The sequence below is a fragment of the Chelonia mydas genome, chromosome 8 (assembly GCF_015237465.2).
Source record: "Chelonia mydas isolate rCheMyd1 chromosome 8, rCheMyd1.pri.v2, whole genome shotgun sequence".
NCBI lineage: Eukaryota > Metazoa > Chordata > Testudines > Cheloniidae > Chelonia > Chelonia mydas.
In genome coordinates this window covers 25,275,580-25,302,086 of record NC_057854.1, presented here as the reverse complement: position 1 = coordinate 25,302,086, position 26,507 = coordinate 25,275,580, and the positions used below count along the sequence as shown (strand labels likewise).

The 26,507-nt window shown below is 42.0% G+C and overlaps 1 protein-coding gene across 3 annotated transcripts; it reads right to left on the bottom strand.

Annotated features, from left to right (window-relative positions):
• Positions 1 to 839: 839 nt before the first annotated feature.
• HMMR (hyaluronan mediated motility receptor) lies at positions 840 to 26,389 on the bottom strand. 3 transcript variants are annotated; one of them, XM_027833609.3, is made up of 18 exons: positions 26,245 to 26,389; positions 22,755 to 22,877; positions 21,807 to 21,895; positions 20,827 to 20,877; positions 19,700 to 19,888; positions 17,765 to 17,851; positions 14,953 to 15,053; positions 13,136 to 13,210; positions 11,677 to 11,855; positions 9,522 to 9,670; positions 9,034 to 9,248; positions 7,245 to 7,361; positions 5,310 to 5,468; positions 3,714 to 3,866; positions 3,473 to 3,572; positions 3,121 to 3,297; positions 2,397 to 2,559; positions 840 to 1,919 (listed from the first exon to the last, which is right to left on the bottom strand). In XM_027833609.3, the coding sequence occupies exons 1-18, from the start codon at positions 26,288 to 26,290 to the stop codon at positions 1,900 to 1,902; spliced, it is 2,193 nt and encodes a 730-aa protein (XP_027689410.2). In that variant the 5' UTR covers positions 26,291 to 26,389; the 3' UTR covers positions 840 to 1,899. The 3 variants fall into 3 exon arrangements, with proteins under 3 accessions (XP_027689410.2, XP_043408744.1, XP_007071510.2); XM_043552809.1 differs by having other exon boundaries at positions 22,755 to 22,859; positions 26,245 to 26,381; XM_007071448.4 differs by lacking the exon at positions 22,755 to 22,877 and having other exon boundaries at positions 26,245 to 26,385.
• Positions 26,390 to 26,507: the final 118 nt, after the last annotated feature.

Here is a 26,507-nt window from a genome sequence, read left to right as displayed (position 1 = left end):
GGCAAGACTCTGCATTAGACACCCCCTCCCCCCCCCCCCCCCAAAAAAAAAAAAAAAACCCAAACAGACATTGCTCACACAACAAACAGTGCTTCTTTGCTTTAGGGTGGACTGTACAGAAAGTTATAATCTTTCCCTGAGCTTCTCCCAGATCATAAAATTTCGATATGAGATTGTGCTGTCAGGCAAGTTTTTGACGAGGTGAAATTTGTATAGAAAAGATAAGTTTACCGCTGCTGGCCCCCACAAGTCCCTTGTGGAACATTTCACCTCATATTGAATTGAGTATGTAACTTAGCATTATACTCTCCAATAACCCGTACAGTCATACAGGTACAGTCAGTAAAAGAGGGCACAGCTTAAGAAGGGGTGGGGGGGGGGGGGCAGCAAAGGGAAGAGAGAGACTGCCCCACCCAGCCCAGAAGTCGTCAGAAAAAAAAGTTAGATTTCTGTGTGTGACAAAATAAATGTTAATGGCACCAGTCTTAGAGAAGAAGTGGACAACAAGACTAAGGGTATGTCTACACTACTGGCTGGAATGGTGGGCAGTGATTGATCCAACGGGGTCAATTTATCGCATCTAGTCTATATGTGATAAATTGACCCCCACCCCGAGCACTTTCCCATCGACTCCTGTACTCCACTACTGCAAGAGGCACAGGTGGAGTTGACTGGGGAGTGGCAGCAGTCAACTCACCATAGTAAAGACACTGTGGTGAGTAGGTCTAAGTACATCGACTTCAGCCACGTTATTCACATAGCTGAAGTTGCTTAACTTAGTTTGATCCCCCCCACCCCCCAAGTGTTGACCAGGGCTAAGATTTAAGACTTCAGACCAATTCATTAAAACCATTTTTATTCAAACCAAAAAACCTTATACATATTTACCAGTATAACATTTTAACAAAGCACGTGTATTGTCTTTCTATACTGCCAGTGTCTAAACCTTATATAATGAAACCCCTACTTATGCAGTGAACATCTTCCATCCAATGAAGACCGGCTGCCTTGTTTTTCCATGTGTTGAGTTTGTGCAAAGAGCTAGATAAAAAAGTGAAGTGTTAACTGCATAAGAGCCCAGTGAGTTTAGCATTCGTTAAAGGTCACTGACATACCTGGATATGGAAGCCCATCAGGATGTAGGAGCACAGGCAGTCACAAACAAAATTCTCAGTCTGTCTGTGCCAATCCTGACCAGAGACTTCTACAGCAATATGTTTTAGTCACTAACCTCTAAGACTGTCAGTTAGAATGTCAACTGTGGTTTAAGGGGGCATGGACCCAGCTAGGAAATCAACTTTGCAACCTGGATTTCACATATATTCTGTGGTGTAGGGAGTCACATGTGAAACCAGACAAATGACTGACTGATCTCACAAAACACTCCATCAGTAAGCACACGTGAACAAATAGTGAAAAAGTTTAGCTTAATGTACAAGAATCATGTGCAGTTAACCTAAATAAAAAACTTTATTTCTTGAATTAAAATTAAATACTTGTTACTTTGTTGAACTTGTTACCCGTTGTACTAAATGACCATAGACATGGACAGATTTTTAAGTCTGCTTTTGGTATTTTGTTCTCTTCAATTGAGACAGTTTAGATACACTAGTAAGTGACATGCCAAATATTTCCCTGGGTCCCAGTGTGAAGCAGGCTTTGACCAGAGAACCTTTACAGTGCACAGTCATCCATTGCCTGCTGGGTAATAGGTTATAAACCTAGCATTGTTCTTTAAAAATACGAAAGAAAGCCTTTCCCTTAAGGGCTCTTACTAGACCCATCATTGTGCAACCTTGATCCTTGATTTTGTAATGTACATATGGTCCCTTGAATCTTCTAAGCAGCACTTCGCTTTTCCCAGCAAGTTAACAGGCTCCTCTTGAAACCAAGAGCAGGTCAGCACTTGTTCCTGTTGCCTGCAATAGAAAAGCTGCTGTGAACTTCTTGTAAATGCTTCTACGACTGTAGATAAACAGTAACTCAAGAAGGTCACATATTACCTAAGACATTATTAATTCCTGCAACTAAGTTCCAGTTCTGCATTTCCCCAATATGGAATGGGTAGTTTATATAATGTGAAGTCTTGTTTTGACTATATTGGAGGGATAATTGCAGGCAAGTGTGGACACTTACCCATGATCTGAACCATTGATACTCAGACCTCAGTGATTCAGGAGCCGAATTAGCGATCAATGTTACCCAAAGAAGCCACAATAGTGTGAATTCATGGTTTCATTTGCTACTTTTTATATATATATTTTTTTCTCACAGCAAAATGAGTGACTCAGTATTATTTTTTCAACCACAATTGGTTAACAATTAAATCAGTGTTTTAATATGTGCTGGAAGCCTCAATTTGAGGATCACTGACCTGAACACACACCCCAACTTACCTTCTTTTAAAGGAGTTTTGGGAGCAACATTTTCCTTGCTATCATGTTGGAAAGCTTTAGAAGAATCAAAGCGCCTGATGCCCTGAATTTCATGCAGTTGCTCCTGAAGCTCTCTCTGTGCTTGTTTTTCCTTAGCTACCTGAGCACGCAGTTTTGAAACCTCCTGAAGTAGGAAACCATCAACACTTTAGTATAAGTCTGAGGTCACCACATTATGAAGGAAGCAGGTATGAGACAGTTATGTTAAAATATGTTAAAGAACACTAGCCAAGAGAAGTCTGTAAACTGAAAGTTAAAGTTTCCAGCCATCCAAAATCTATTACTTACATCTGACTCAAGAGCATGGCATTCTTGAAGCCCTCAAGTCTATTAGCGTCTCATAGCACCAATCAACCTCCCCTGCTTTCTTTGCAAGGCTCTAGCCAGTGTGGCAATATGGATCTTGGGATCCATTTCTATTAGGTCTAGCAAGAGGAAAAGCTGAGAGATTTGTCCTCTCACAATTACCTGGTTTGTAAACATTAAACACTAGCCCAGATGTTGATGCCTAGAGCTGAAGCAGCTCAGTCCAACTCGAGGCTAGAGAGAATCGTCCCAGATGATTTCAGTGTTAAACTCCGAATACATTTCGGATGTTTAGTGTCAGCATATAGTTTCTTAAACTAAGGTGATGTTGCTTAGTGGCTGGACATAATACATGCATTAGACATGTCAGTTGACAAACCTGTTTGAGCTGGGCATTCTCATCTTTCAGCTTCATAACATGTTTGATTTTCTGCCTCTGATTCTGATGACCCAGTAGCTTAGCATATGCATCACTTAATTTGTTCAGCTCTTCTTGGGCTACACCATGTTCATTCATGAGAGCATTCTTCTCTGCCTCAAATGCATCCAGTTGTTGCTGAAAGAGAGTTTGAGTAGATCTTTCAGTGGCATTGTAATATCTTCCAAGTTAACGCCAACTCTTAATAGTTGAGTGTTGACCCAGTGATGAATCTTAAATTTCGAGATGCTGCTTTTAATAATAAATAATAATAATAATAATAAAAAAAAAAGTGTTTAGCACAGAGACTAACCTGAAAAGGCTTAGTTTTGTTGTGCAAGTCTTCATAGAGAGTGCGCCAGGTTTGTATCTCTTCTTTGAAGCCAGCAGCCACCTTTTCATCTACAGTTTTCCTGAACAGAAATACAAGCACACAGTTTCTTTATATTTAAGATTTTTAAACACCATGCGTTTGCAAAGGAAGCTTTTAAAAACCACTCAGTCTAGTCTTAGATGTATTCCCATTACTATGCTTGTCAGAGATCTGAAGTCACCTTGATCTTTCAACTTCAAGCTGTTTCTTGAAGTCTTCAGTTTGCTCTTCCAGTTTTGCCTGAAGTTTAGTTATCTGTGCAATGCAGGATTCCTTGGTTCTCCTTATTTCTGCTTCTTTTAGTGCTAGCTTTGTTTGGGCATCTAGAAGCATCCTAGGGAAGGGAAAAATTAACAGATGTTATTTCTTCATGAAATATTTGGAGAGTTTCAGATTTAATCAGCAGTAAGCAAAGCTTGCGGCATTTCAGCTACTATACTTACAGAAAGAATGGTTAGACTGAAACAGCAAGGTTTTCACTGGCAATGTTGCATAAGGCAGCCAACAGAGAGATTGTAAGGGGCTATCATCAGATTCAGCCTACAATATTTGTAACGTTTCAGTAGTTCAGACAGTATCCCTTTCTGTGCAAGGAAAGCTTCTGTAAAACCTACTGTTGATCTGTCCAGTGAGGACTGTTTTGGCACATTAAATTAATTCAAGGTATTTATGTCTTATTCCAGTAGTTGTCCAACACAAAAACAGTTGGACACAACTTTGGGTGTGTCTATTAATGGATTACCCATTCAAGCTACGTCTCATGCCAACAGACCTGCAAAGCTAAACTAAACAGGTGTGATTGAACAGTTAATATAAGCAGAAGCTTAGACTCTGAAGAAGAGCCCTTAAGTAAATCCAGCAGGAATTGTTCACTTTTGTCTCTTTAAGCATTTCAAGGTGGTGTGAACTTGAAAGTGTTTTAATGAAGCTATTTGTAAGATTCTAAACTGAAGAGTTAGTGACTTCTGTAAGTCGCTATTTATCCAAGCTACAAACTTCACTGTACACAGAAGAAAAAAAAAAAAAAAAAAAAAAAATCAGTTGGATGTCAAGAGGCCAACTGCTCTTTTATAATCTTACCAAAGACTTTTAAAATGCTACTTCATTCACTGGTAATCCTGTGGTTTACTAGACATATCCTGTTGTACTCTTAAATACTGGAGATAAAAGGTTAAATAAAGTGAACTTGTGACAGCTTTCAAGACAGTTAAATACCAGTGTAGTGTATCTTGAGGTCCTAGATTAAAGAGCAAGAGAAAGTTGGGTAGCACAGATTAGTCACAAATGTTTGACCTGGATGGACTTTAAGGCAGGCATCTTGAGGGACGAACCCCAGAATTGCAGAATTAGAGCTGTGAGATTTAGGTCATAGAAGGCATTTGGAGAAGTAGGGGTAGGAAGAGAGAAGACTGGAAGTTCCCTTTTCAGTGTAGCCAACAGCAAGAAGATTTTGGGTGACAAGCATTTACATACAATGGAATAGATTGACAGTCCATTAACCAAGTTATGATGAGGGATTTTAAGTGTGTCACTGGGGGACCAGGTATTGTCCTTAGCTATCCAACTAAATTGAGTCACCTCCCACCCTGCAGTGCATATACTAGTGGATTTTGCACAGCAACCTTTCAATGCCCTGCAGCTGAAGGTCTATTCATCCAACAACAAGTAACAGTTCATAACACTAGTTGTACTGGAGAAATATTCCATATGGTCTGGCCATAGGCATGTCAGAGATGCCCCCCCAACCACTTTAAGGAATAATCAGATGGTCCATTACCTTGCATATTCCTCTTTTGCCTTGTCTTTAGCATGTTCCAGCTCCTGGAGTTGCTGTTGTGTATCCTGACCTGCTTTTCTCAGCTCAACTAGTTTCTCCTGTAGAGAAGAATTGTCCAGTTGGAGACATGCCATTTCTTCAGTCATAGATCCCTTGTAACTAGAAGGAAAAAGTTTTAGAATCTGTTACTTAAATGATAAACTTCATTTTGCAGTGTTCAGTCCTTTTGAAGACAGTAACAATACACCGTAAGTTTGATGCAAGTTGTATTTGAGATCCCCATCACAGAAGCATAGAAGTGTAGAGCCAGGTGCTTCCAGTGGTCATCTAATCAATTCTGCCTCAGCATGTGGATGAAGTATTTCAAGACCATCTGTGAAAAGATGTGTCTAATCTGTTAGAGACCTCCAATGACAGGGACTTGACAACCTCCTGTTTCAGTGCTTAACTATCCTTATACAGTTAGAACTTTTTCCTATTATCTAACCTTAAGTCTCCCTTCCTACAGATTAAGCCGATTGCTTCTTGTCCTAATGTCAGTGGATTAGAGAACAAACCACTTACTTCTTTATGACAGCCCTTAACATATGAGATGATTTATCAGGTTCTCCCTCAACCTTCTCTTCTAGACTAAAGAGTATTTAAAGGAAAAAAAAAAGCTATACCTTTCCTAATAGGTCAGGGAGTTTTAAATCTTATCATTTGTCCACATATTTCCTAATGTGGGGTGCACAGAATTGGAAAGACTCCAGCTAAGGTCTCATCAGCTCCGAGTAGAGTGGGACAGTTATCTCCCATGTCTTACATATAAGATTGTGAATACATCCCAGAAGGACATGACCCATTTTTGCAACAGCATCACATTGTTGACTCTTATTTCATTTGTGATCCATTATAGCCCCAAATCTTTTTCTACAGTATTACTGCCTAGCTAGTTTCCCCCATCTCTTTGTTGGGGATTGATTTTTCCTTTCCAAGTGTAGTACTTTGCACCAATCTTTATTGAATTGCATCTTGTTGAATTCTGACCAATTCTCAATTTGTCAAGGTTGTTTTGAATTCTAATCCTGCCCTCCAAAGTGTTTGCAACCCTCCCAGCGTGGTGCCATCTGTAAGTTTTAGAACCATACTCCAAGTCATTAATGGCACATCAAATATAGGTTTACAGATACCTACTGGAGTGCCCAAATTATAAGCAGAGTCTGCAATCCTGTTGAAATTGTACCAAAACTTCAAGATTCAATTCAATTAGTACAGATGACCAAATACAAAAAAACCCCTCTCCATTTCTGTCAGAAGTCACCAATGGGTTAGACATAACTCTCTGAATGCCCTTTTGTATAGCAAACAGTTACTCATTGTTTTAAAAGTTAGGAAAGTACTGGCAGACAAGCAAAGTGTTTTTGCTATTTCTGTATCCACTGCCAGTTTTAAGAGTTTAAAAGTACAAGATTACCAGTTTAATTTTAAAATACTTTGCAACATCATGTGTAGTTTCCAAGGATTAAAACAGTATCCCTTATTGGAGAACAGCTTGTGATCAGAAATTTAGCTATAATATTCAGCTGGATCTTAACAGAAAGTTAAGCTGCACTTGCCAATCCAAATAGTCCTACTGTAGTTTTGGTTTCAGGAATGGGAATATCATTTGGAAAGTGTCCCACTAACATTAATAGTGTTGGGTTACAAGTGTATGGCGTGTGTCATGTACACAAGAAGTTGAGTGAAAGATTTAAAGCCCACATAGGTGCTGACTCCATGGGTGCTCCAGGGCTAGAACATCCATGGGGGGGGACAGATGCTCAGCACTCTCTGGTCACCTGTTTGGCACCAGGCAGAGCGGGTGGAGCACCTACCTGGAAAAAGTGAAAGTCTGAGCCTGTGAAAGCGCACTTACCTATATCTCCCTCCAGCATCTAGAGTAAATTTGCATACCTTTCAAATTCAGTGACACTTTCTCCAAGTTTACGCAGCGTGTTGCTGTGCTCTTCTTGCATCTGAAGAATAGCTTTACTGTGTGTTTCATTGGTTCTCTCCAACTCAGCATTCTTCCTGAAAATAGATTTTAATATTCTATTCTTGAGTCCAAATCTTGGTATTGGTCTAGGACAAACAATAGTGGTTGTGCTTCCTGTTACCTCTGATCCAAACCAGTATATTTTTTTCCTCAACACCACTTTCAAGAGTTAAACATTACACTGCCTAGCGGGTTTGATTTTACAAAATTTCCTTTCCCCAGTGCTTTAATTTCAGTTGGGTCTGTAGGTTTGGATTTTTACCATGGAAGTAGGAGGAAGAAGAGCTGCATGTAAGGTGCTTAGCCCAATTAATCTCAACTCTGAGATTAAAACAAAACTGTTTTTCTTCCCTGATCCTCACAGCATGTCTCCTTGGGATAGTTTAATTTCTCCAGAACCCTAAAGTCAATGTTATCCAGTTGGGCTAGAGTATTCTAGATTTTAATCTTCATATGGAACAGAAATAGCTTTTTAGAGCTAGCAGGTCTAATAAGAGCTTAAATAGAGTACATTTGTGCACAACACCTTGCTTTATGTACTTTTTCATGATTCTGAATCAGTAAACTGTCTAGCAGTTCATAAATTACATCTAATTCTGAGATTAGACACCCTAATGTTGGATAGAAAAAATAAAAATAGTAATTGATTTAACACCTTTGCTACAGAGTTAGCTGCTGTTCAACCAGTGTTTTTAACCTAACACTTCAGTCCTTAAGATGCTGAGCAACTTGGTGTCCTTATAACTAAGGCCCTATCAAATTCATGGCCCATTTTGGTCAATTTCACAATCATAGGATTTTACAAATAGATTTAATAGCTGAATCATGACATTTTACTGAAAATTTCAGTGTTGTAATTGTAGGGGTCCTGACCCAAAAAGGGAGTTATGGGGGAGGGGATGGGGGTCACAAGGTTATTGCAGGTGGGATGCGATACTGCTATAGGCAGTGGTGCTGCCTTCAGAGATGGGCAAATGGAAAGTAGTGGCTGCTGGTTGGGAGCCCAGCTCTCAAGGCTCAGTCGCTGCCAGCAGCACAACTGCCATGGGGAGGAGGGATAGCTCAGTGTTTTGAGCATTGGCCTGCTAAACCCAGGGTTGTGAGTTCAATCCTTGAGGGGGCCACTTAGGGATCTGGGGCAAAAATTGGGGATTGGTCCTGCTTTGAGCAGGGGGTTGGACTAGATGACCTCCTGAGGTCCCTTCCAACCCTGATAGTCTATGATTCTATGAACTGCCACTCTCTGGCTGTCCAGCTCTGAAGGCAGCACAGAAGTAAGGGTGGCAATACCACAATTGCCCCCTAAAATGACCTTGCGCCTGCCCTCCTGCAACTCCCTTTTGGGTCAGTACCCCCCCCCCCCCCATTTGAGAAACGTTGGTACCCCCTGAATCTGTATAGTATAGGGTAAAAGCACACAAAAAAAGGACCAGATTTCACAGTCTGACACATTTTTCATGGCTGTAGATTTGGTAGGGCCTTATAAACAGATACGATTGAGTTGCTAAAATTTAAGAGCTGCTTTTTGAAAATACTGCATTAGATCCAATTGCTATAGAAAAATGAGCTGGTGGCCACAGGTCAATTTAGTCCTGTGTATTCTAGTGAGAATTTTTTTTTTTTTTTTTTTTTAAACTAAACCTGGGATTGGCATTTGTATTTCCAAATTCATTACAAGCAACAGTTAGAGCTACTCTTTTCACAAACCCTTTCAGCTTTGCTTCCATCTGTGCTAGCTCTTCAGCTCGGGACTTGTTCTCTTGTTCCAAGTGCTTTACCAGCTTATCAGCCTTTTCTTCCTTAATATGCAGTTTATCCAACTCATCCATAGCTTCTTCCAGTTCTTCCTCCAAAAGGAGCCTCTCATTTTTCATCTCTTCTTGAAACTCTAGCAGCTTTTGATACATGGAAGTGGAAAGTTCCTGCAGGCACAAACAGCACAAATACGTAGCTATTAGTACAAAGGAGTTTTGTTTAAGTTTACACAGTGATCTTAGTTTTCATGAACAAGAGTAAGGGCTTGTGTACATGAGGTTGACTAGCTAACAGCTATTCTACTATAGCTACGCCAGTCCGTTTCCTCTGTGTAAACAAGCCCTTACTCATCAATACATTCACAATGGGTTTAATCTAAACCAGAGCAAGAATTCAATAGCATTTGCTATGGGAGTAGATCAAGTCTGTATTTCGTTTACCTTCTCTTGTTGCAGCTGAGAACAGATCTCCTCCTGTTTCTGCTGAAGTTTTTGGTGTTCTTGCTCCTCTAGGAGGAGCCTCTTTTTCAAGCTTTCTATTTCAGCATTCATACTTTGCTCTTTTTCTCTGTTCTCCATTAAGAGTTTCTCTATAGAAGAGAAAGTTGCCAATATAAAAAAAGCTTTGAGGACAGAACAATTAAGATCTGTGCCCTACAGTACACTATGGTGCTAATAAACGATGGTCACGTAAACACCACCCTATACTGGAAACCTACTGACTGCTATTCCTACCTACATGCCTCCAGCTCTCATCCAGGCCACACCACACGATCCATTGTCTACAGCCAAGCTCTACGATACAACCGCATTTGCTCCAACTCCTCAGACAGAGAAACACCTACAAGATCTCTATCAAGCATTCTTACAACTACAATACCCACCTGCTGAAGTGAAGAAACAGATTGACAGAGCCAGAAGAGTATCCAGAAGTCACCTACTACAGGATAGGTCCAACAAAGAAAATAACAGAATGCCAGTAGCCATCACTTTCAGCCCCCAACTAAAACCTCTCCCACGCATCGTCAAGGATCTACAACCTATCCTGAAGGACGACCCATCACTCTCACAGATCTTGGGAGACAGGCCAGTCCTTGCTTACAGGCAGCCTCCCAACCTGAAGCAAATACTCACCAGCAACCATACAACAGAACCACTAACCCAGGAACCTATCCTTGCAACAAAGCCCATTGCCAACCATGTCCACATATCTATTCAGGGGACACCATCATAGGGCCTAATCACATCAGCCACACTATCAGAGGCTCGTTCACCTGCACATCTACCAATGTGATATATGCCATCATGTGCCAGCAATGCCCCTCTGCCATGTACATTGGTCAAACTAGACAGTCTCTACATAAAAGAATAAATGGACACAATCAGACGTCAAGAATTATAACATTCAAAAACCAGTCAGAGAACACTTCAGTCTCTTTGGTCACTTGCTTACAGACCTAAAAGTTTCAATTCTTCAAAAACAAAACAAACTTCAAAAATGGACTCCAAAAAGAGACTGCTGAATTGGAATTAATTTGCAAACTGGATACAATTAACTTAGGCTTGAATAGAGACTAGGAGCGGATGGGCCATTACACAAAGTAAAGCTATTTCCCCTTGGTTTATTCCTCCCCCCACTGTTCCTCATACATTCTTCTCAACTGCTGGAAATGGCCCACCTTGATCACTACAAAAGGTGCCCCCCCCCCAGGCTCTCCTGCTAGTAATAGCTCATCTTAAGTGATCACTCTGGTTACAGTGTGTATGGTAACACCCATTGTTTCATGTCCTCTATGTATATAAATCTCCACACTCTATTTTCCACTGAATGCATCCGATGAAGTGAGCTGTAGCTCACGAAAGCTTATGCTCAAATAAAATGGCTAGTCTAAGGTGCCACAAGTACTCCTTTTCTTTCTACAGTACACTGTGGTGCTCCATCTTCACTTTAAAAAAAGCCACACACACACACCTTTCCCACAACTTGGTGAGCTGCTGAGTTTGTTCATATGAACATTCTTCCATCCTAGGTGACAAGAGGAACCATTAAGACTTTACCTCCCTTAGCATCAAAGGAAGTGGGGCAGGAAGAAGCATAACCCTCTCCCAGAACAGCTACTGGGATTAGAGAGGGGTGTGCAGAGATGAGAGTCACTTAGTGGAATCAAGAGCCAGAAGATACCACGGTATGCAGCAGTGAATTGTGACAATGCAATGCTGCACTGCTGCCTGGAGAATGGCTTACACCCCATTAGCCACCATAACAGAATATGGAACTAGAACCAAAGTGATTTTTCAAGTGGAATCATATTTACCCTGGAATTTCCAGAGTGTAAACTAACTGATTCAGACAACTCCCCATTCCCACCCCACCCCCATCTGCTGCTAGGTGAAGTTTTTAGTATTTGTTAGTAACAATACTTCTGACTAGAATCTGGGATAATAGGTAAAGAAGCAGATCAGTGTAACTACATACCACCGTTTTGACTTGGGACACTCTAGCTGACATTTCAACAGAATCATGTTATATAAAGGTCTAAATGAAATCAGTTTGGACATGGGCCCAGAGACTCAGCCCATAGGCTATAACAATTACCTTTTTCTTGTTCAAGCAACTGACACCTTTCATTAAGCTCTTTGATTAGTTTAGATAGCTCTTCTTCTTTTGTTGTAAAACAATCTTTCAAGGCCACAATGTCCTGGTCCTTTTGTGCCAGTATCTGCTCCATATGGAGAAGATCTAGTTTGTACTTCTCTATTTGTTCTGCAACTCCACTAAGAAAAAAAAAAAAAATCCAGATATATGTCAGAATTACATTTTGCTTAATTTTATATTTGTTTTGTCACAATTTTCACCAATATAATCCCCATGTAACATTGAGGTCCCAAGTATCTAAACAGGACTTCAGAAAGATTCCTTTCTAGATGGTAGAGCTCAGGACAGGATCTATATTAATGGGCAATGATGGAGATCAGATCTTTATAGTTCACCTTTAATGCAGCTTCCACTTTGAGAGAGTTAACTAAAAGACTCAGATCATTCCTCCTATGCAAAAATATTCATGAAGACTCCTATGAAATTCTCTGAGTGCCCCGCAACCCCAGCCACTTGGACTGGTTGGGGGTTTGCCCTTCTCCAGAGAGAAGTGGAAACCAGTCTCAGATTTATGCAGGAACCGCACAGATCCAAGCAAGTCACAATGTCCGACTCACTGCATGAAGATACAAGGCTCTGCTTAAGCGCCCCTCCCTCTCTCCCCCCAACAGTGCATCTTTGTATCTCCTTGCGCCACTTTAAGGGGCAGGGTGGATTTCCAACAAAGAAAGTGCTACAGAATTTACTGCAGCCCAATTCCACACTAATTGTACATATGCCTTCTCTATATTGCAATCTGCAATACACTTAGCTGTCCCATTGATCTTGGAAGACATCTGTATTGAAGGTATGTCTACACAACTGATGTTAAAGAGCTGCTGTGGCTGTGTAGTGCTGAAACTTTCCCTCGTGGAAGTAGTTTTATTACAGCACTGACTGCCAGGGCTGCAAAAAACCAAAACACACCTTCCACGAGAGGAACAGCTCCCAGCGCTGTAGCACTGTCTACACTGCCACTTTACAGCACTGACACTTGCATCGCTCCGGGGGTTGTTTTTTCACACCGCTGAGCGAAGAAAGCTTTGGCACTGTAAGTGGCAGCGTAGACCAGGCGTAAGAGGGAAAATCCAGCATAAAAAAAAAAAACGAAAAAAACCAAACACACACCACCACACTCTGCATAGATAGTGTTGACCAGACAGTTTGTACATAGTAGCATAGAAAGCTACTTCCATAGAGAGGTGAAACCTTGCTCAAACTTCCAAGAGTCAAGCTAATGTGAAGGTTTTAAATTTAAGAAATGGACTAGAGATTTCCCCTCACCTATATAAAGGTAAGAGTCATAATACTGATGTTGGTACAATTCAAATTAGAAATACCACTAAAGGCTTGATCAAGCCCCTACCACTAAAGACTAAGTGACACTTGATTTGTCAAATCTAAAATAGAGGCTTGTTACCTGAGTTCTGTAATATATTCCAAGAGTTTCTCAGTGTCAGACTTTTCTTCAACCTTGTCTCTCTCAGTAGCAGTTCTAAAAATAAGACATTTAGATGCTGCACTTAACATGACAGTTCCAAAACCAAATACTCAAGAAGAGCAGCACAGAGCTAGAGGTTAATAAGTAGCTGCCTGCAGACAACTAACAGACATTCTGCATTCATCTGTGGATTGCTAGTATTAAGGCATCTAATCATGCACCAGAAGACACCTAGACGACAAGTAATTCAGTACTACACAATATGAAATTAGAGTTGCATTTCAGTAAATTTTGCATTGTCAATTTCAAATACGAATGTTCAGCCATTCACATATGTGGGAAGGAACAAACTTTAAGAAGAGCTAATGCTAACTCACAGAATAAGTTAATTCAATTTCTTCCATACCCAGCCTAGGGGCTCTCTGTCCTACAGTCTGGGAAGGAGGTGGCAGGAGATGCCGAGGTCCTGCCCAGTCAGTGACTGCTGCTTCTGGTAGAAGTGAGAAAATGGTATTAGGGATCTGAAAAATCAAGTAGATTTTTCTGCCCATCTGTGATCTTCGTGATTAGGGAACCAGTTGTATGACAACCAGGTAGCCTTCTTCAAAAGGCTGAAGCCTCTCTCACGTCCTGGCCACATTAACAAGTCAACATACTGAGGTCTCTCATGACTAGTTGCATTCCTCAGGAACTATTAGCTCTAAGTTTACCAGTAGAATCATCACCACCAGTTTCATGAATTTTACTTTTATTATCAAACTCAAAGTGCAATGTTAGTAGTCAAATGACTGAGCTGAGACATTGAAAAAAGTGTACAAACCATATTTAGTATAATGCTTGAGCTCAGGGTGGTATGGGTCACACTTGAGATTCATTTTGAAATGTGCACGGATATAGAAAAGCAGTAGCCTGCACAGTGAGGTGAAGTACACTGGTTGTCGATTGGCTTCAGGGTAGAATTTGAGGTGATGGCTGGGGCCTGCCTCTCTGCCCTTGTGATACACTGCCTCAACTTGAGGCACTTGATTTGCAGTCTTTAGAAGCCAAGTCTTTTCTTTTCTTACATAGAAGTCTTTTCTTACATAGAAAGGCATTCTCCACAGTGGGTATTACAACAAGTTGGAGGGGAAATAGCTGGACCTTCAGGTCCGAAATTCTCACAACACCCTTGTGAGGGAGAGAAGTGTTGTTCCCCATTTTGTAGTTGGAGAATGGAGGCATAAGTTTCACTGAAGAGTCTACAGCTGGGCCAGGAACAGAATCCAGATAGCTTGAGTCCTAGTCCAGTGCCTTATCCTCTAAACTATCCTTCTTACCATATTATACATGCTAGTTCACCTGAGTGTTGGGCAACTGGTTACCTACAGTACACCAATAGCTCAAGTTGATACAAAAAATTAAAATCTTGCAGGATGCAATCCCTTCTTTTTGCTATGGAATGGAAGTCACCCAAGGTTGACTGATTTTAATTCCAGTCACAACTGGAATACTAGAGGAGCTATTTTGTCTGCTACAAATAGATGCTAAGGGGAAGTGTCATATACTAGGCACCTCTTACAACCCCTATACAAGAGAGCCTAAACCAGATTTGCAGGGTGACTTTACTAGTTTCCTCCTACACCAGATTCCAATCCACTGGCAAGCTCCTGTCAACTCCCTGTTTTCAGTACTTCCCTTCTCCTTAGCATCTGCTGGCACTCATTTAAATTTGCCATATGTTATACCCTTACAGTTAAGTATAAGCAACAATGAAAGAGTTGGTAATTTATACCAGAGGTAATTCCTCTGTTACTTACAGTTTTTCTTCCAGCTGTGCTACTTTTCCTTTGGAATGCACTAGATTCCTCTGGACTGCCTGCAGCTTCATTTCCATGTCTTCTTGTTTAGCAAGGACATTCTTTGAAGAGAAAAAAAAAAAGTGTCCTTGTGAAACTGCTATAGCTATTAACTAAGCATAAAATACAGCCAGCAAGTTATATTCCTACGATGCATCGTGGCAGGCTTATTTATCCAGGGTAGTTTGCTACCCTAAATCAGCATTTACTATTGGTACAGCCCAGTGCAGTTGGAGTCAGATTATGACTTTGGAATTCAAGATGAATATGAAGTGAGAATGTGTATCAGGAAGGTATATTAATGGCAGCGATTTTTACAGAATTAAATGACACTATTTTGTTTGCTTTCTGGAGGCAGTGGAATCTAAACACATAATTGGATTGTGATCCTGTATGATTGAAGATAACCATTTGTATTGCTGTTATACAATTGCAACAAATCTTATACAAAGTGTATCATGTAAGCTGTCAATGGAAAAGTTACAACTTGTCAAGAATGATTATTCTGGTTAAATCCATGCATCACTGTATCTGAAGTTACAGATCTATATTCAATATTTGTATCTCAAACATGTATTGTATGCCTGGGTGACACCTCCAAGCTAGATTTATATCAGGGCTAGCCAACTATGTGTTGGTGGCCCATTAAGGCCTGCCTCTTCAATGGCTCACAATGGGCCATTGAATGGGCCTTTCCTGTGGCTGCAGGGGTGGGCAAACTTTGTGGCCCGAGGGCCACATTTTGGAATAGAAATTGTATGGGAGGCCATGAATACTCACAAAATCGGGGTTTGGATGCAGAGGGGGCTCTGGGCTGGACTCTGGGAATGAGGGGTTTGGTCTGCAGGAGGGTGCTTTGCGACAGAGGGATTCAGAGGGTGGGAGGGGAATCAGGGCTGGGGCAGGGGATTGGGGCATGTGGGGAGGCTCACGGGTGCAGGCTCCAGGCAGCGGTTACATCAAGCGGCTCCTGGAAGCAGCGACATGTCCCTTCTCCGGCTCCTATACAGATGCATGGCCAGGCAGCTCTGCACTCTGCCCCTTTTGCAGGCACTGCCCCTGCAGCTCCCATTGGCCGGGAATCACAGCCAATGGGAGTGGTGGGGGTGGCGCTTGGGGCAGCATGCGGGGCCAAGCCCCCTGGCTGCCACTAGACATAGGAGCCAGAGGGGGGCCATACCACTGCTTCTGGGAGCCATGTGGAGCGGCCCCTGATCCTGCTCCAAAGCTGAAGCACTAGAGCAGGGCAAGCCCCAGACCCTGCTCCTTAGTGGGAGCTTGAGAGCAGGATTAAAATGGCCTGCAGGCTGTAGTTTGCCAACCCCTGTGTGGATGCCTCAGACAGCCAGGAGCCAATGGCCACCCCTGTGATTTTGCAAACCATGTAAGGACATGTGATGAAGAGGTGCCTCGCCCCCAACCCCAGAGTTGCTACAGCAGGGAGAGGCTCCTCCCCCCCGCTTCACTGTCCCACCCAGCCCAGGTGCTGCTGTGGCGAGAGCAAGCTGGGGGGGGGCCCCCTCTCGAGGAGTCCTCCCACACCCCTGTAGCCTGGGGCAACCTGCACCCCCAACCCCTCATCCCTGGCCCCACCCTACAGCCCACACCCTCAGACGGAGCCCTCACCCCCCTGCACCACAACCCTCTGCCCCAGTCCTGAGCCCCTCATCTCCAGCCCCACCAACCCTCTCCTCCCCCCCACACTCCAAACCCCTTGGTCCCACCCTGGTCACATGAATTTTGTTATGTGCACCAATATGGAGGTGATGTGTCACACATCTCCTCCATATTGGTGCACGTAAAATTCATTCTGCACATGTGAGAAAAATTAGAGAGAACACTGCCAGAGCCATCTCCATTTTGCCTCATTCCTGCTCCAGTTCTCTGGACTATGGGTTTACAACTAAAATGAGTATTTTTAACTATGGACTGAGGATCTTCCAATCTTTTGGAAGTTACCAGACAGACTTTTGCAAGCCAGCAGTCTATTCCATCACTGCTATGATCCTGATCTACAACCACTGGAAAAAAAAAAAAAATCAAATCACTGGTATGTATATGATTCTTTAGCCATTCAATAACTTTTCTTAATAAGATTTTTTTATAGTTAGCCAATCCTTAGCAAGCTGACAGTGTGATATCTGGGTAAGATCTGAGATACTTATATATTGACCAGGGCTGTCTGATCCTTCAGGATTAATAGAACCTTGCATATAATGAATTGGGTTTTTCCAGTAACCTCTCACTGTACTAGACTGGTTTGTCTGGATGGGAACCAATGGATGGAATAATTAAGAGGGATTGTGTTTGGCTTTTTGGTAGTCAGTGTGGTGCTACAGAAGCTCTTTTGATAGGGATTTGGTGAATCTAATTAAAGGATAAACCACTACACTTTTGGGGAATGTCTACCCTGTCTCTTGCAGTCTGCCCCAAGTGTGGCATTCTCAGTGTGGTCCATCCCAGGCACATTGATGTTGTGACATCAAAGGATTTCTAGAAGCTTCATTATCTGGGTTCTACTCTTGTCTTTGCTGTAGACTTGCAGTGCAAACTTGAAGTCATTTGAATCCTTTGGCTCACTCCACCATTCTGTTAAATGGGAAGAATAGCTACTTCTGACACTGGAGTTGGAAGAACCCATTATTTGCAAGTTGATTTGTAATTAAAGGCATTTCAATTGTAAGTTACAATATAGAAATGCTAGTACCCTGCTTCTAATTCTGGAAGAGATCCAAGTTCCTGTCTTATGAGCAATTTCAGTATAGTAATTTACCTTATTCTTTGCCTCCATCTTGTTCCTGAGCTTCATTAACTCCATGCATAGACTGCTCATTTTTTTCTGTGTGCCATCTTCAGAAAACTTGGAGAAAGAACCAGAAAGTGTTAACACTGTGTAGGGCTAACAGAATTAGCCTTACACAGAAGAGCAATTCACATTCATTTAATAAGGGCCTTCCCTGACACTTAATCTCCCCCCCACTTAATCCTGCCTCCAAAAGATGATATCTGCATTTCTTACCAGACTTAGGGGAAGCACTTGTAAATTGACTTTGCTTAAATTGCAAAGTGCACAAGCCAAGGCAAATGTACATTAAAAAGGCATATTTGTGGCTTTAGATTCTTAAATTATGAAGTTTTACAGCAGGGGTTGGTAACCTTTGAGAAGTAGCATGCCAAGTCTTCATTACTTTAAGATTTCACATGCCAGTAATAAATTTTACAGGGGCCTCCTGACAGAGCCCCAGACTGGCAGTGGGGTCCCGGACTGGCAGCGCGGGTGCCAGACGGAACCCCAGACTGGCAGCAGGCTGAGCTGCTCAGCCTGCTGCCAGTCTGGTGTTCCGTCTGGTGCCCGTGCTGTTGATCTGGGGTCCTGGCTGCTGGCCCCGCTCAGCCTGCTGTAGGCCTGGATGGCCAGGACCCCAGATTGGCAATGCACTGAGCCGCTCAGCCCGCTGCCAGTCTGGGGTTCCATCTGCCAGCTGGGGTCCTGGCCGCTGGCCCCGCTCAGCCTGTTGCTGGCCCAGGGTTCTGTCCATCCAGGCCAGCAGTGGGATGAGCGGGGTCAGCGGCCAGGACCCAGGCTGGCAGCAGAGTGCCACTAAAAATCAGCTTGCGTGCTGCCTTTGGCGCACATGCTGCAGGTTGCCGACTCCTGTTCTACAGTATCTACTATTGAAGTGTTGCAATGTAGCACAAGAGAAGTGTTGTAAAAAGTTTCACTCTATTTAACCGAATCAGAGTTATGAATTTAACATAGTATAATAGGTCCCATTGCTGGTGAGGGCAGGAACCTGAAGGGTTGAAGTTAGAGCCCTAAAAACCTACTATACCCAAATGTTTCTACACAAGCCACTAATAATTTCCACTGAAAGTTTACCATTTGCCTATGCATAAATTCTAGTTGCATCTTAGGATCAACAGCAGAATTGAACTTGTCACCTGTCAAGTCTAACCAGTTTGATCAAAAGAACTCAGCCACACAAGTACACACTTAATATATGACTTTAGTTGGAGGATAGGATATGCCTCAGTTGCTTATGTCAAGGTAATTAAAGCTAGTAGGTAAAATCCTGGCCCTACTGAAGTCAGTGGCAAAGTTTCCATAGACTTCAATGGGGACAGAATTTCACCCATTATCTTTAACCTTCTTCCACCTATGAAGGTTGTGGACATTTCACCTATGTCGGTGTCCTCCAAAGCAACAAACAAACACACAAAAACCACAAAACTTTCCTTGCACAGCATCTTGGTTGCTAGTTTAGCAGGAAAATTTACCTTTCCTCTCTTATGCACTACATTGGTACAACCCACACAGGCACAAGATGAGAGGACATTTTGCAGACAGTAACACCAAGCATCCCTGTCTACCCAGTAGTATTACTTCAACTTTGTTATAACAATTTGTTCCACATTACAGCGAGAAAGTGTGAAAGACAACAGTGCAATTAAAGTTTAAATTGCCATATAAATTTACAAATACAGCCTAGTACTCCATTCACACAAGCCTGAGCATTAGCCCTACTGGTCAACCTACCAGCCCCAATCTAACGGATCAGGTCCAGTCTTTAATTGTACTCAAAAAACCCCAAAACATTAACTTCGTTGCTTGTGAACAAGCTTGCAGATGTTACCTGCACAGAAAATGACAAAAACCATAGCAAGTCTCTGCTAACTTGATTAAGGGGATCCAGTTCCCGACAAATACCTTTGATTTTAGAAATTCATTAGTTCTTGTTAATTCAAGAAGCTGTTTTTCCAAGGAAGCAACATTTGCTGAGAGAGAGGTTTTCTCCCTGACTGCTGCAGTTAGTTTTGCTTCAGACTTCATGAAATCCTCCTCTAGAGCCTGGAGTCTTTTATCTTGCTCTCCACGTTCTCTCACTAATGCACGAATCTAGAGGAAACAAGTTGTTTGAATATTTATTACACTTCTCTAATTTCTAAAAAAAAAAAAAAAAAAAAAAAAAAAACACCATACAGCCACCCCCTGTCAAGTTCAGTTTGAGTGATGCCCATTGTTCTCCTGTGAAGACAGATTATCCTTAGTTATAACAACTTTCAACTGTTGGAAAGGACATGTGAGTTACTACAGAAAATCTTTACCTGCCATTAAGCTTAGTGGATTTTGTATCCTTAGCATATCATCTGGCTACTTTACCCTACTCAGTTTATTTCAACTGGGGTGTAAGTCAGTAATCTCATGTCTTCTCTAATTTGCCATGTGGGCAAAGCTGGCCCTCTGGACTGAGGGGTGGAAAGACACTTATGTCAACACCACACCCTTAACATCTGAGAGATTTTTACATGAAGCCAAAATATAGTTTTGGTGGTGAAAGGGAGAAGTTTAACATCCCCAAACTTGAAGTTTGTATCTTAATTCCAAAACTACAACTTCAGCAGGTTATTATTATGTAGAACAATACCCCACCATTTGACTAGGGGAAAAAAAAAAAAAAAAAAACAGTATCTAAAAGCAGGATTCAGTTTTCTCATATTCATTCTGAGATATTTTCCCCAGAGTTGATTGCCAGCCTAGAAGATTCAGGTGACTGCATTAATGGAATGAGCTAAGATATGAGCATGTTATAAGAACCTATACAGAATAGGCAACACTTAAATTAAAATGTCATGGTTTTGTATACTGACAAACCCAGTAGTTAGGACATGGTTATTTTGATAAAATTTTGCTTTGGTCATTATACAGACCTATTCATAAGCTTCTTTGACATGTCAGGTTACATATTTTGTAAGGAATTAAAATTACTAGCTAACATGTGAAGCCAGTAGTGGTCACATTATTTAAAAAAAATCCAAAAAGAAATCTGTTCATACCTCTTTCTCAAGTATCTTTTGTTTTTTCAGTTCTTTCATGATGGTTGTATCCTTTAGTTAGGAAAAAATCATGTAAGGGTTACACATTTTCATACCTAAGAGCACAAAAACTAAGTACTAACAGGTATTCAGTTAAAGTTGGTTATTCCATTGCAGGGTTTCTTGAAAATTACAGATTAAAATAAACTGCCACTAAGATGCATGATATTGGGCTATTTGAACTTATGTAAATCAATATAAAATTCCTTATGATTATCATACAAATACTGAAAACATGACATTGAAGTTGTGTTAGCAAGACTTCCTAACACTTCACAAGCACTTCATTTACTAGCCCATGGTATTGTTTTAAACAAACCGCCCCCCCCCACAACCCTGCATTGAATCCCCTCCTCCCTCAAAACTACAATATTTAAATTGACTTTCACACACACTAAGTGGTTCTACCCCTACTCTTCACAGGACATCACTGAGGGGGTCTCTCCCTACCCAAACATCCTTGGCATTTGGGACCCTCAACCTCTTACGTTCCCATATCTGAGCTTTCTGCTTTTCACTTTATTCTACGGGGAAGGTAGCAGAGGCTCAATAGCTACTGAATTCCTCACTCCTCTCTCTCCACACTCTAAACAGAAAGAGTAGCACTTGAACGGTCTATTCCCTACCTCTCCCTTCTCAGGAAAAAGCTGTCACCTCTCCAGTCACAGGCAGAGTTTCTATTCATCCTGAGCAAGTGGATTATTCCAGGTCTGACTAAGTTACATTTCATTTAAAAAGGGGAAAAAAGGACTTCCTTCTTAGTCCCTATAGGACCTGAGCACAAGAATGGGCCTTGAAATAAACCCAATTGTCCTATTGAATGGTTCAAAATTTAGAGAATGCATTGTTTTAAATACCCAAGTTCAGAGTAGACTAAAATTATAGGTTTGCTCAGAATTAACAGTATGGATATAGCTATACCAGAGACAAAAGAGTCTTACTGTTGATCCCAGAGATTTAAGTCTTCTTGCAGTTTTGGGCAAGCAGTCATTCGTTTCACTATTCAAATTTGGTTGACTTTCCATTTCCCCTGTGGAGACAAAATTTCACCATACTAATGGGTCAAGATTGACTGTTTTTGTGGAAAGACTACATTTAATAGAGTCTTTGATCTTTGTTAGAACGCCAACCTCAAATCCCAAGGTTTGATAAAAAACCCAACACACACTATCTTCTATACCTGGCACTGTACAAGAGTTAGGTGGACACCATCAATTCATAGTCTATTCAGTTTCCATTGAACTTACCACCGGTCCTGAGACATATACTCAGGAAGTGAAATATTGCCACTTTATAGGTTATGGTATCTCCTCAATTGCAGTGTGAAGGAGAAACCGACTACGTAGGGAGGTGGATGGAATGCATGAAGTAAATGGGGAAGAAGAAAAAAAAAAAAGAGTCCCTAATGTTTCAATGAAAATAATGCAGTATTACTGGGAGGAGGGAAATTCAGATAAGCATACTTTTCAAATTGCTGGCAGCCTTTTAAAATAGAAGCAGGTAGTCAATGAACCAATGTGAAGCAGAAGCAAAAGCAAAGCACAGACCATAATCTCAAGCACTGAGAAAGCAAACTGAAGCAGCACAATATCAGCACCAAAGCCATGTTTACACTACAGCGGCAAAAGGGCTACAGCTGTGCTGATGGAAGAAGTTTTTCCGTGTATGTAGTTAATCCACCTCTTCAAGGAGGTGGAAGCTAGGTCAACAGAAGACTTCTTTTGGGTCTACACAGGGTTAGGCTGACCCTACTATGATGGTTAGGATGCAACATTTTTCCAGCAGCCCTGAACAATGTAACTAGGTTGATCTATTTTTTAAGTATAGACTAGGTGATAGTTTCAGCACTGCAAGTTCTTTGAACCTTTTTAATTTGTAGGACTACTTACCTTTCTGCTTTCTCAACTGTCGAGATTTCTGCTTTCTAAAGCGTTGGGATTTGTCAAAGGACACAGGTCCCTTCAATGCCTCTGAAGATTTGAGCTCATAGAACCCTGGTGATGGGGCATAAGCTAGAAATGAGGGAATGAGATGTTCAGCACAGGAGATTACACTAGTTATGAGAATCTGGAAGAAGACAGTTATATTTATGGATTGATTGCCATCAAGCAGTTCAGACCTATATCTCCCAGTTTTTAATCTGCACAAGAGATATCCAAATAAGAGAGCAGAAGATGGATGTCATTTGTCCAAGTAAACTCTACTGCAGATCATATCAGCAGTAGAGTTATGTCCATAGCAAAGCATTCTTCCCTGTTTGTGCATGAACCACCACCATAAACTAGATTTGTGGTGTGTTCTCAATACTGCAGAAAGATTTAAAATTAGTTCATTAAAGTCTATTCAAGTAGTTATTGGAAACACATGAGCAATTAGAAGGCAATCTTGTTCCTTTAAGACTGGATCAACATTTCAGCACTTTTATTGGCACAAACTTTTAAAAGGCAGTCCTTCCACTTTAATAGGGAGGCTCATTTTGAACTCCACCATTTTAAGATGCTGCCAAGTGTGTAATTTTAAAAAACTGCTTGCAAAAAAAGTGTCTTTGAAGGGAAACAGGAAAGATAGGAGAACACACTGGCATGGATTCATCATTGCTCTTACACTTACCTGACCTTGGTGATTTAGGGTATGACCAAGCTAATTTAAGCAAGTCTGTCAACTTGTTTCAGTTTCCAAGACTGATTTACTGGCACAGAGGTCAGGGATTGAATGGATATGAATTACCACCCTCTGATCTCTCCAAATATATGTTGGTGGGACTGCATACAGCTGCAGTCCCTGATAAATATCTATTGTGAAAGGAAGTTCTTAGTGAATGTCTTAAAGCTCTGTATTAAACTCACCGGTTAGGATTTTGTGGGGATAATCTTTGCTTTTTTATATCTTGTATTAAGGCTTTAAAAAAAACCCTAAACAACAACAACAACAACAAAAAACAAACAAAACCACATCTAACTTGGTGCCCTTTTATTAGTGAGTGGCCTGTATCTGTAGTTCCATTTCAAGAAGAAATTAGATTCCACTCTAAAAGGAGGATTGGACAGTTACAGTGACCTTTGGTTGACTGGAAAAAGTGTAGTCAGTAATATTCAGTGCTAATGACACATTACTGCAAGTGCCTCTGCTTCATGACAAGCACTAAGAAGCCAAAAAGTAGAGATGGAAGAACTGCTATCCTTGGATGGCCATGATCTACAAAACAAAGTTCTTAAATTATTTCCATAGTTTAGACCACCTCCTCTCCCACGTTATAACATTTGTGGCAACTGTAACAGCTGCCTACAGGAGATGGAAGAGCATTTTAGCAACTTTTCTTTTTTTTTTTTTTTTTTTTAAAAGCCACCACCATGTGACTTGCCAGCTGATTCAAGGAACATTGTTTGGGAACCACACACATACGTTAAGTACACGTGGAGTATCTCGATATTGAAAAGGAATGCAATGGAATTGGTGGAAAAATCAGAATGGTTTTCACAAGACACTCGTGCCACTGTAAAACTCTAGGAATCCTACCCACAAGGCTAGTTGTATCAGCCAATTAGAGGAACACTCAGGTTATTTATGTCCTAAAGTTTAGGATTTATTAGTCTGTTTCACAGAGATTAAGGCCAGAAAGGACCACAGATCATCTGTCTAACCTCTTGTTTATCTCAAGACATAACATTTCACATACCCCTATATTGAGACTAATGACTTTAGACCAAAGCAATTTTGTCCTCAGGAGACGAAACAGTTATGTGCCAGAGGAAGAGAACGAGAGAGAGATACCACCAATGCCTGGAAATTGATTAGGTGAGACATGCCCAGATGATCCTAGCTGCCAAACCATGCCCCAAAGTGCAGAGGAAAACCTCGAGACCAAAATATTCCTGTCTTTCTTAACTGATCTCCTGATCAGTTAGACCCTGAGCATATGACCAAAACATACCAGCCAGGCATCTAAGAAATAATTCTTTGTACTGTCTCGGAGTACCAGTTCACTCTGGCCACAGATAGTGACAGGACAAATTGATGGCTTCGGGGGCGGGGGGAGGAGGGGTTGGGGGAAAAGAGAATGGGAAGAAGAGCAGCTGTGCCAGTTATACAGTAGGGAAAAATTCTCTCCAGATCCCCGCAGGCAACTAGCCGAAGTATGAGTGTTGATTAGTAGAGCTGCAAGTGTTAGGAACCTACTGAGGACAAGGGAGGAAATCCTGTTCTCTCCTTGAAGTGGATGAAAAGTGGGATTTGTAGATTCAGATTTCAAGGCCAAGAAGGGACCACTAAGACCTCCCCAGCATACAGACAACGGAATTTATCCAAGCAACTGGATTAAAGCATATATTTTTAGAAAGATCTCAAGCAAAGCTCAATAGAAGAAGCATAATCTTCTCAGGTTTCAGAGTAGCAGCTGTGTTAGTCTATCTGCAAAAAGAACAGGAGTACTTGTGGCACCTTAGAGATTAACAAATGTATTTGAGCATAAGCTTTCGTGAGCTACAGCTCGCTTCATCGGACAAAGCGAGCTGTAGCTCACGAAAGCTTATGCTCAAATACATTTGTTAATCTCTAAGGTGCCACAAGTACTCCTGTTCTTTTTGCAGATATTTGCAGTGTAACTACAGGAATCCTTGTCAAGTACACTTGTGACATACCCACATGCTACACTGAGTTCCCTATACAAGGCATAAATAGGGCCATTTACATTCCAGTGAAGACAACAGAGCAGCCCTAGGAAGAAGTTGCACAGTTAGGCCAAGTCCTAATGCATGCAATTTCATGGCTCACAGTCCAGAAGATGTGGATAAGGAGGTGCACCTTAATCCATAAGCACAACCTTGCTACCTTACTGAAATAAATCTGCTGACAGTATCAGTGGTCACAAAAATCCAAGAATAGCATTGTTGACCTGAGACCCCTTCAAGCAGACGTTTTAGCATCGCACGCAGCCAGAACAAGGGCTGTAGGCCTGGGACAGCTGCCCCCCTGGATGCTAGCACTCAGGGGGCTTAGCACCCCATTTCCTCCGGCACTACACCAACGCCGGCCTTCAGGAGTTAATTGGGTAGTTAATCAAGGCACAAAGGCAGGCAAGCCTGGGAGCCTACCAGCGCCTCAGGGATGAGAGAAACCTTAACTCAGCATCACTCAGCCCCCCGGAGCAGGGGGAGGCCTCAGAGACACCATCAAGCCCAGCCGCCCCACCGCTCAATCGCCTCCCCTGCAAGGCCACAGAGCACCCTTAACCCTCCTACTGGGGCTGGTGCAGCCTCCGCGGAAGAGGCGCTGAACGCCCCGGCTACCCGGGGCTAGCGACTGCACACCGCACTGCCAGGTCCACCCTCAAGCTGCCCAGGGCGCCACCAGGCCCGGAGCGCGGGCCCCACGCACGCTCACCAGCGGCCTCGTTAAAGCGCTTGAGAGGAGCCTTGAGGAAGGCCATGGCTGCACACGCCGCTACAGCCACTCACACTCCCAAAGACCACTCTCTGCTTCAGATTCAAACTGCCAACCGCCTTCTTAACTCGCCCCCGACAGCCAATCACAGAACACCGCCTGCAAGCCTGTAGAGACACCCAGCCAATCACCGCCTCTGGCTGGAGCATGCGCACCAGATCCAACGGGAAACCAGTGATGTCGGCTCGCGAGCGGAAAAGTGC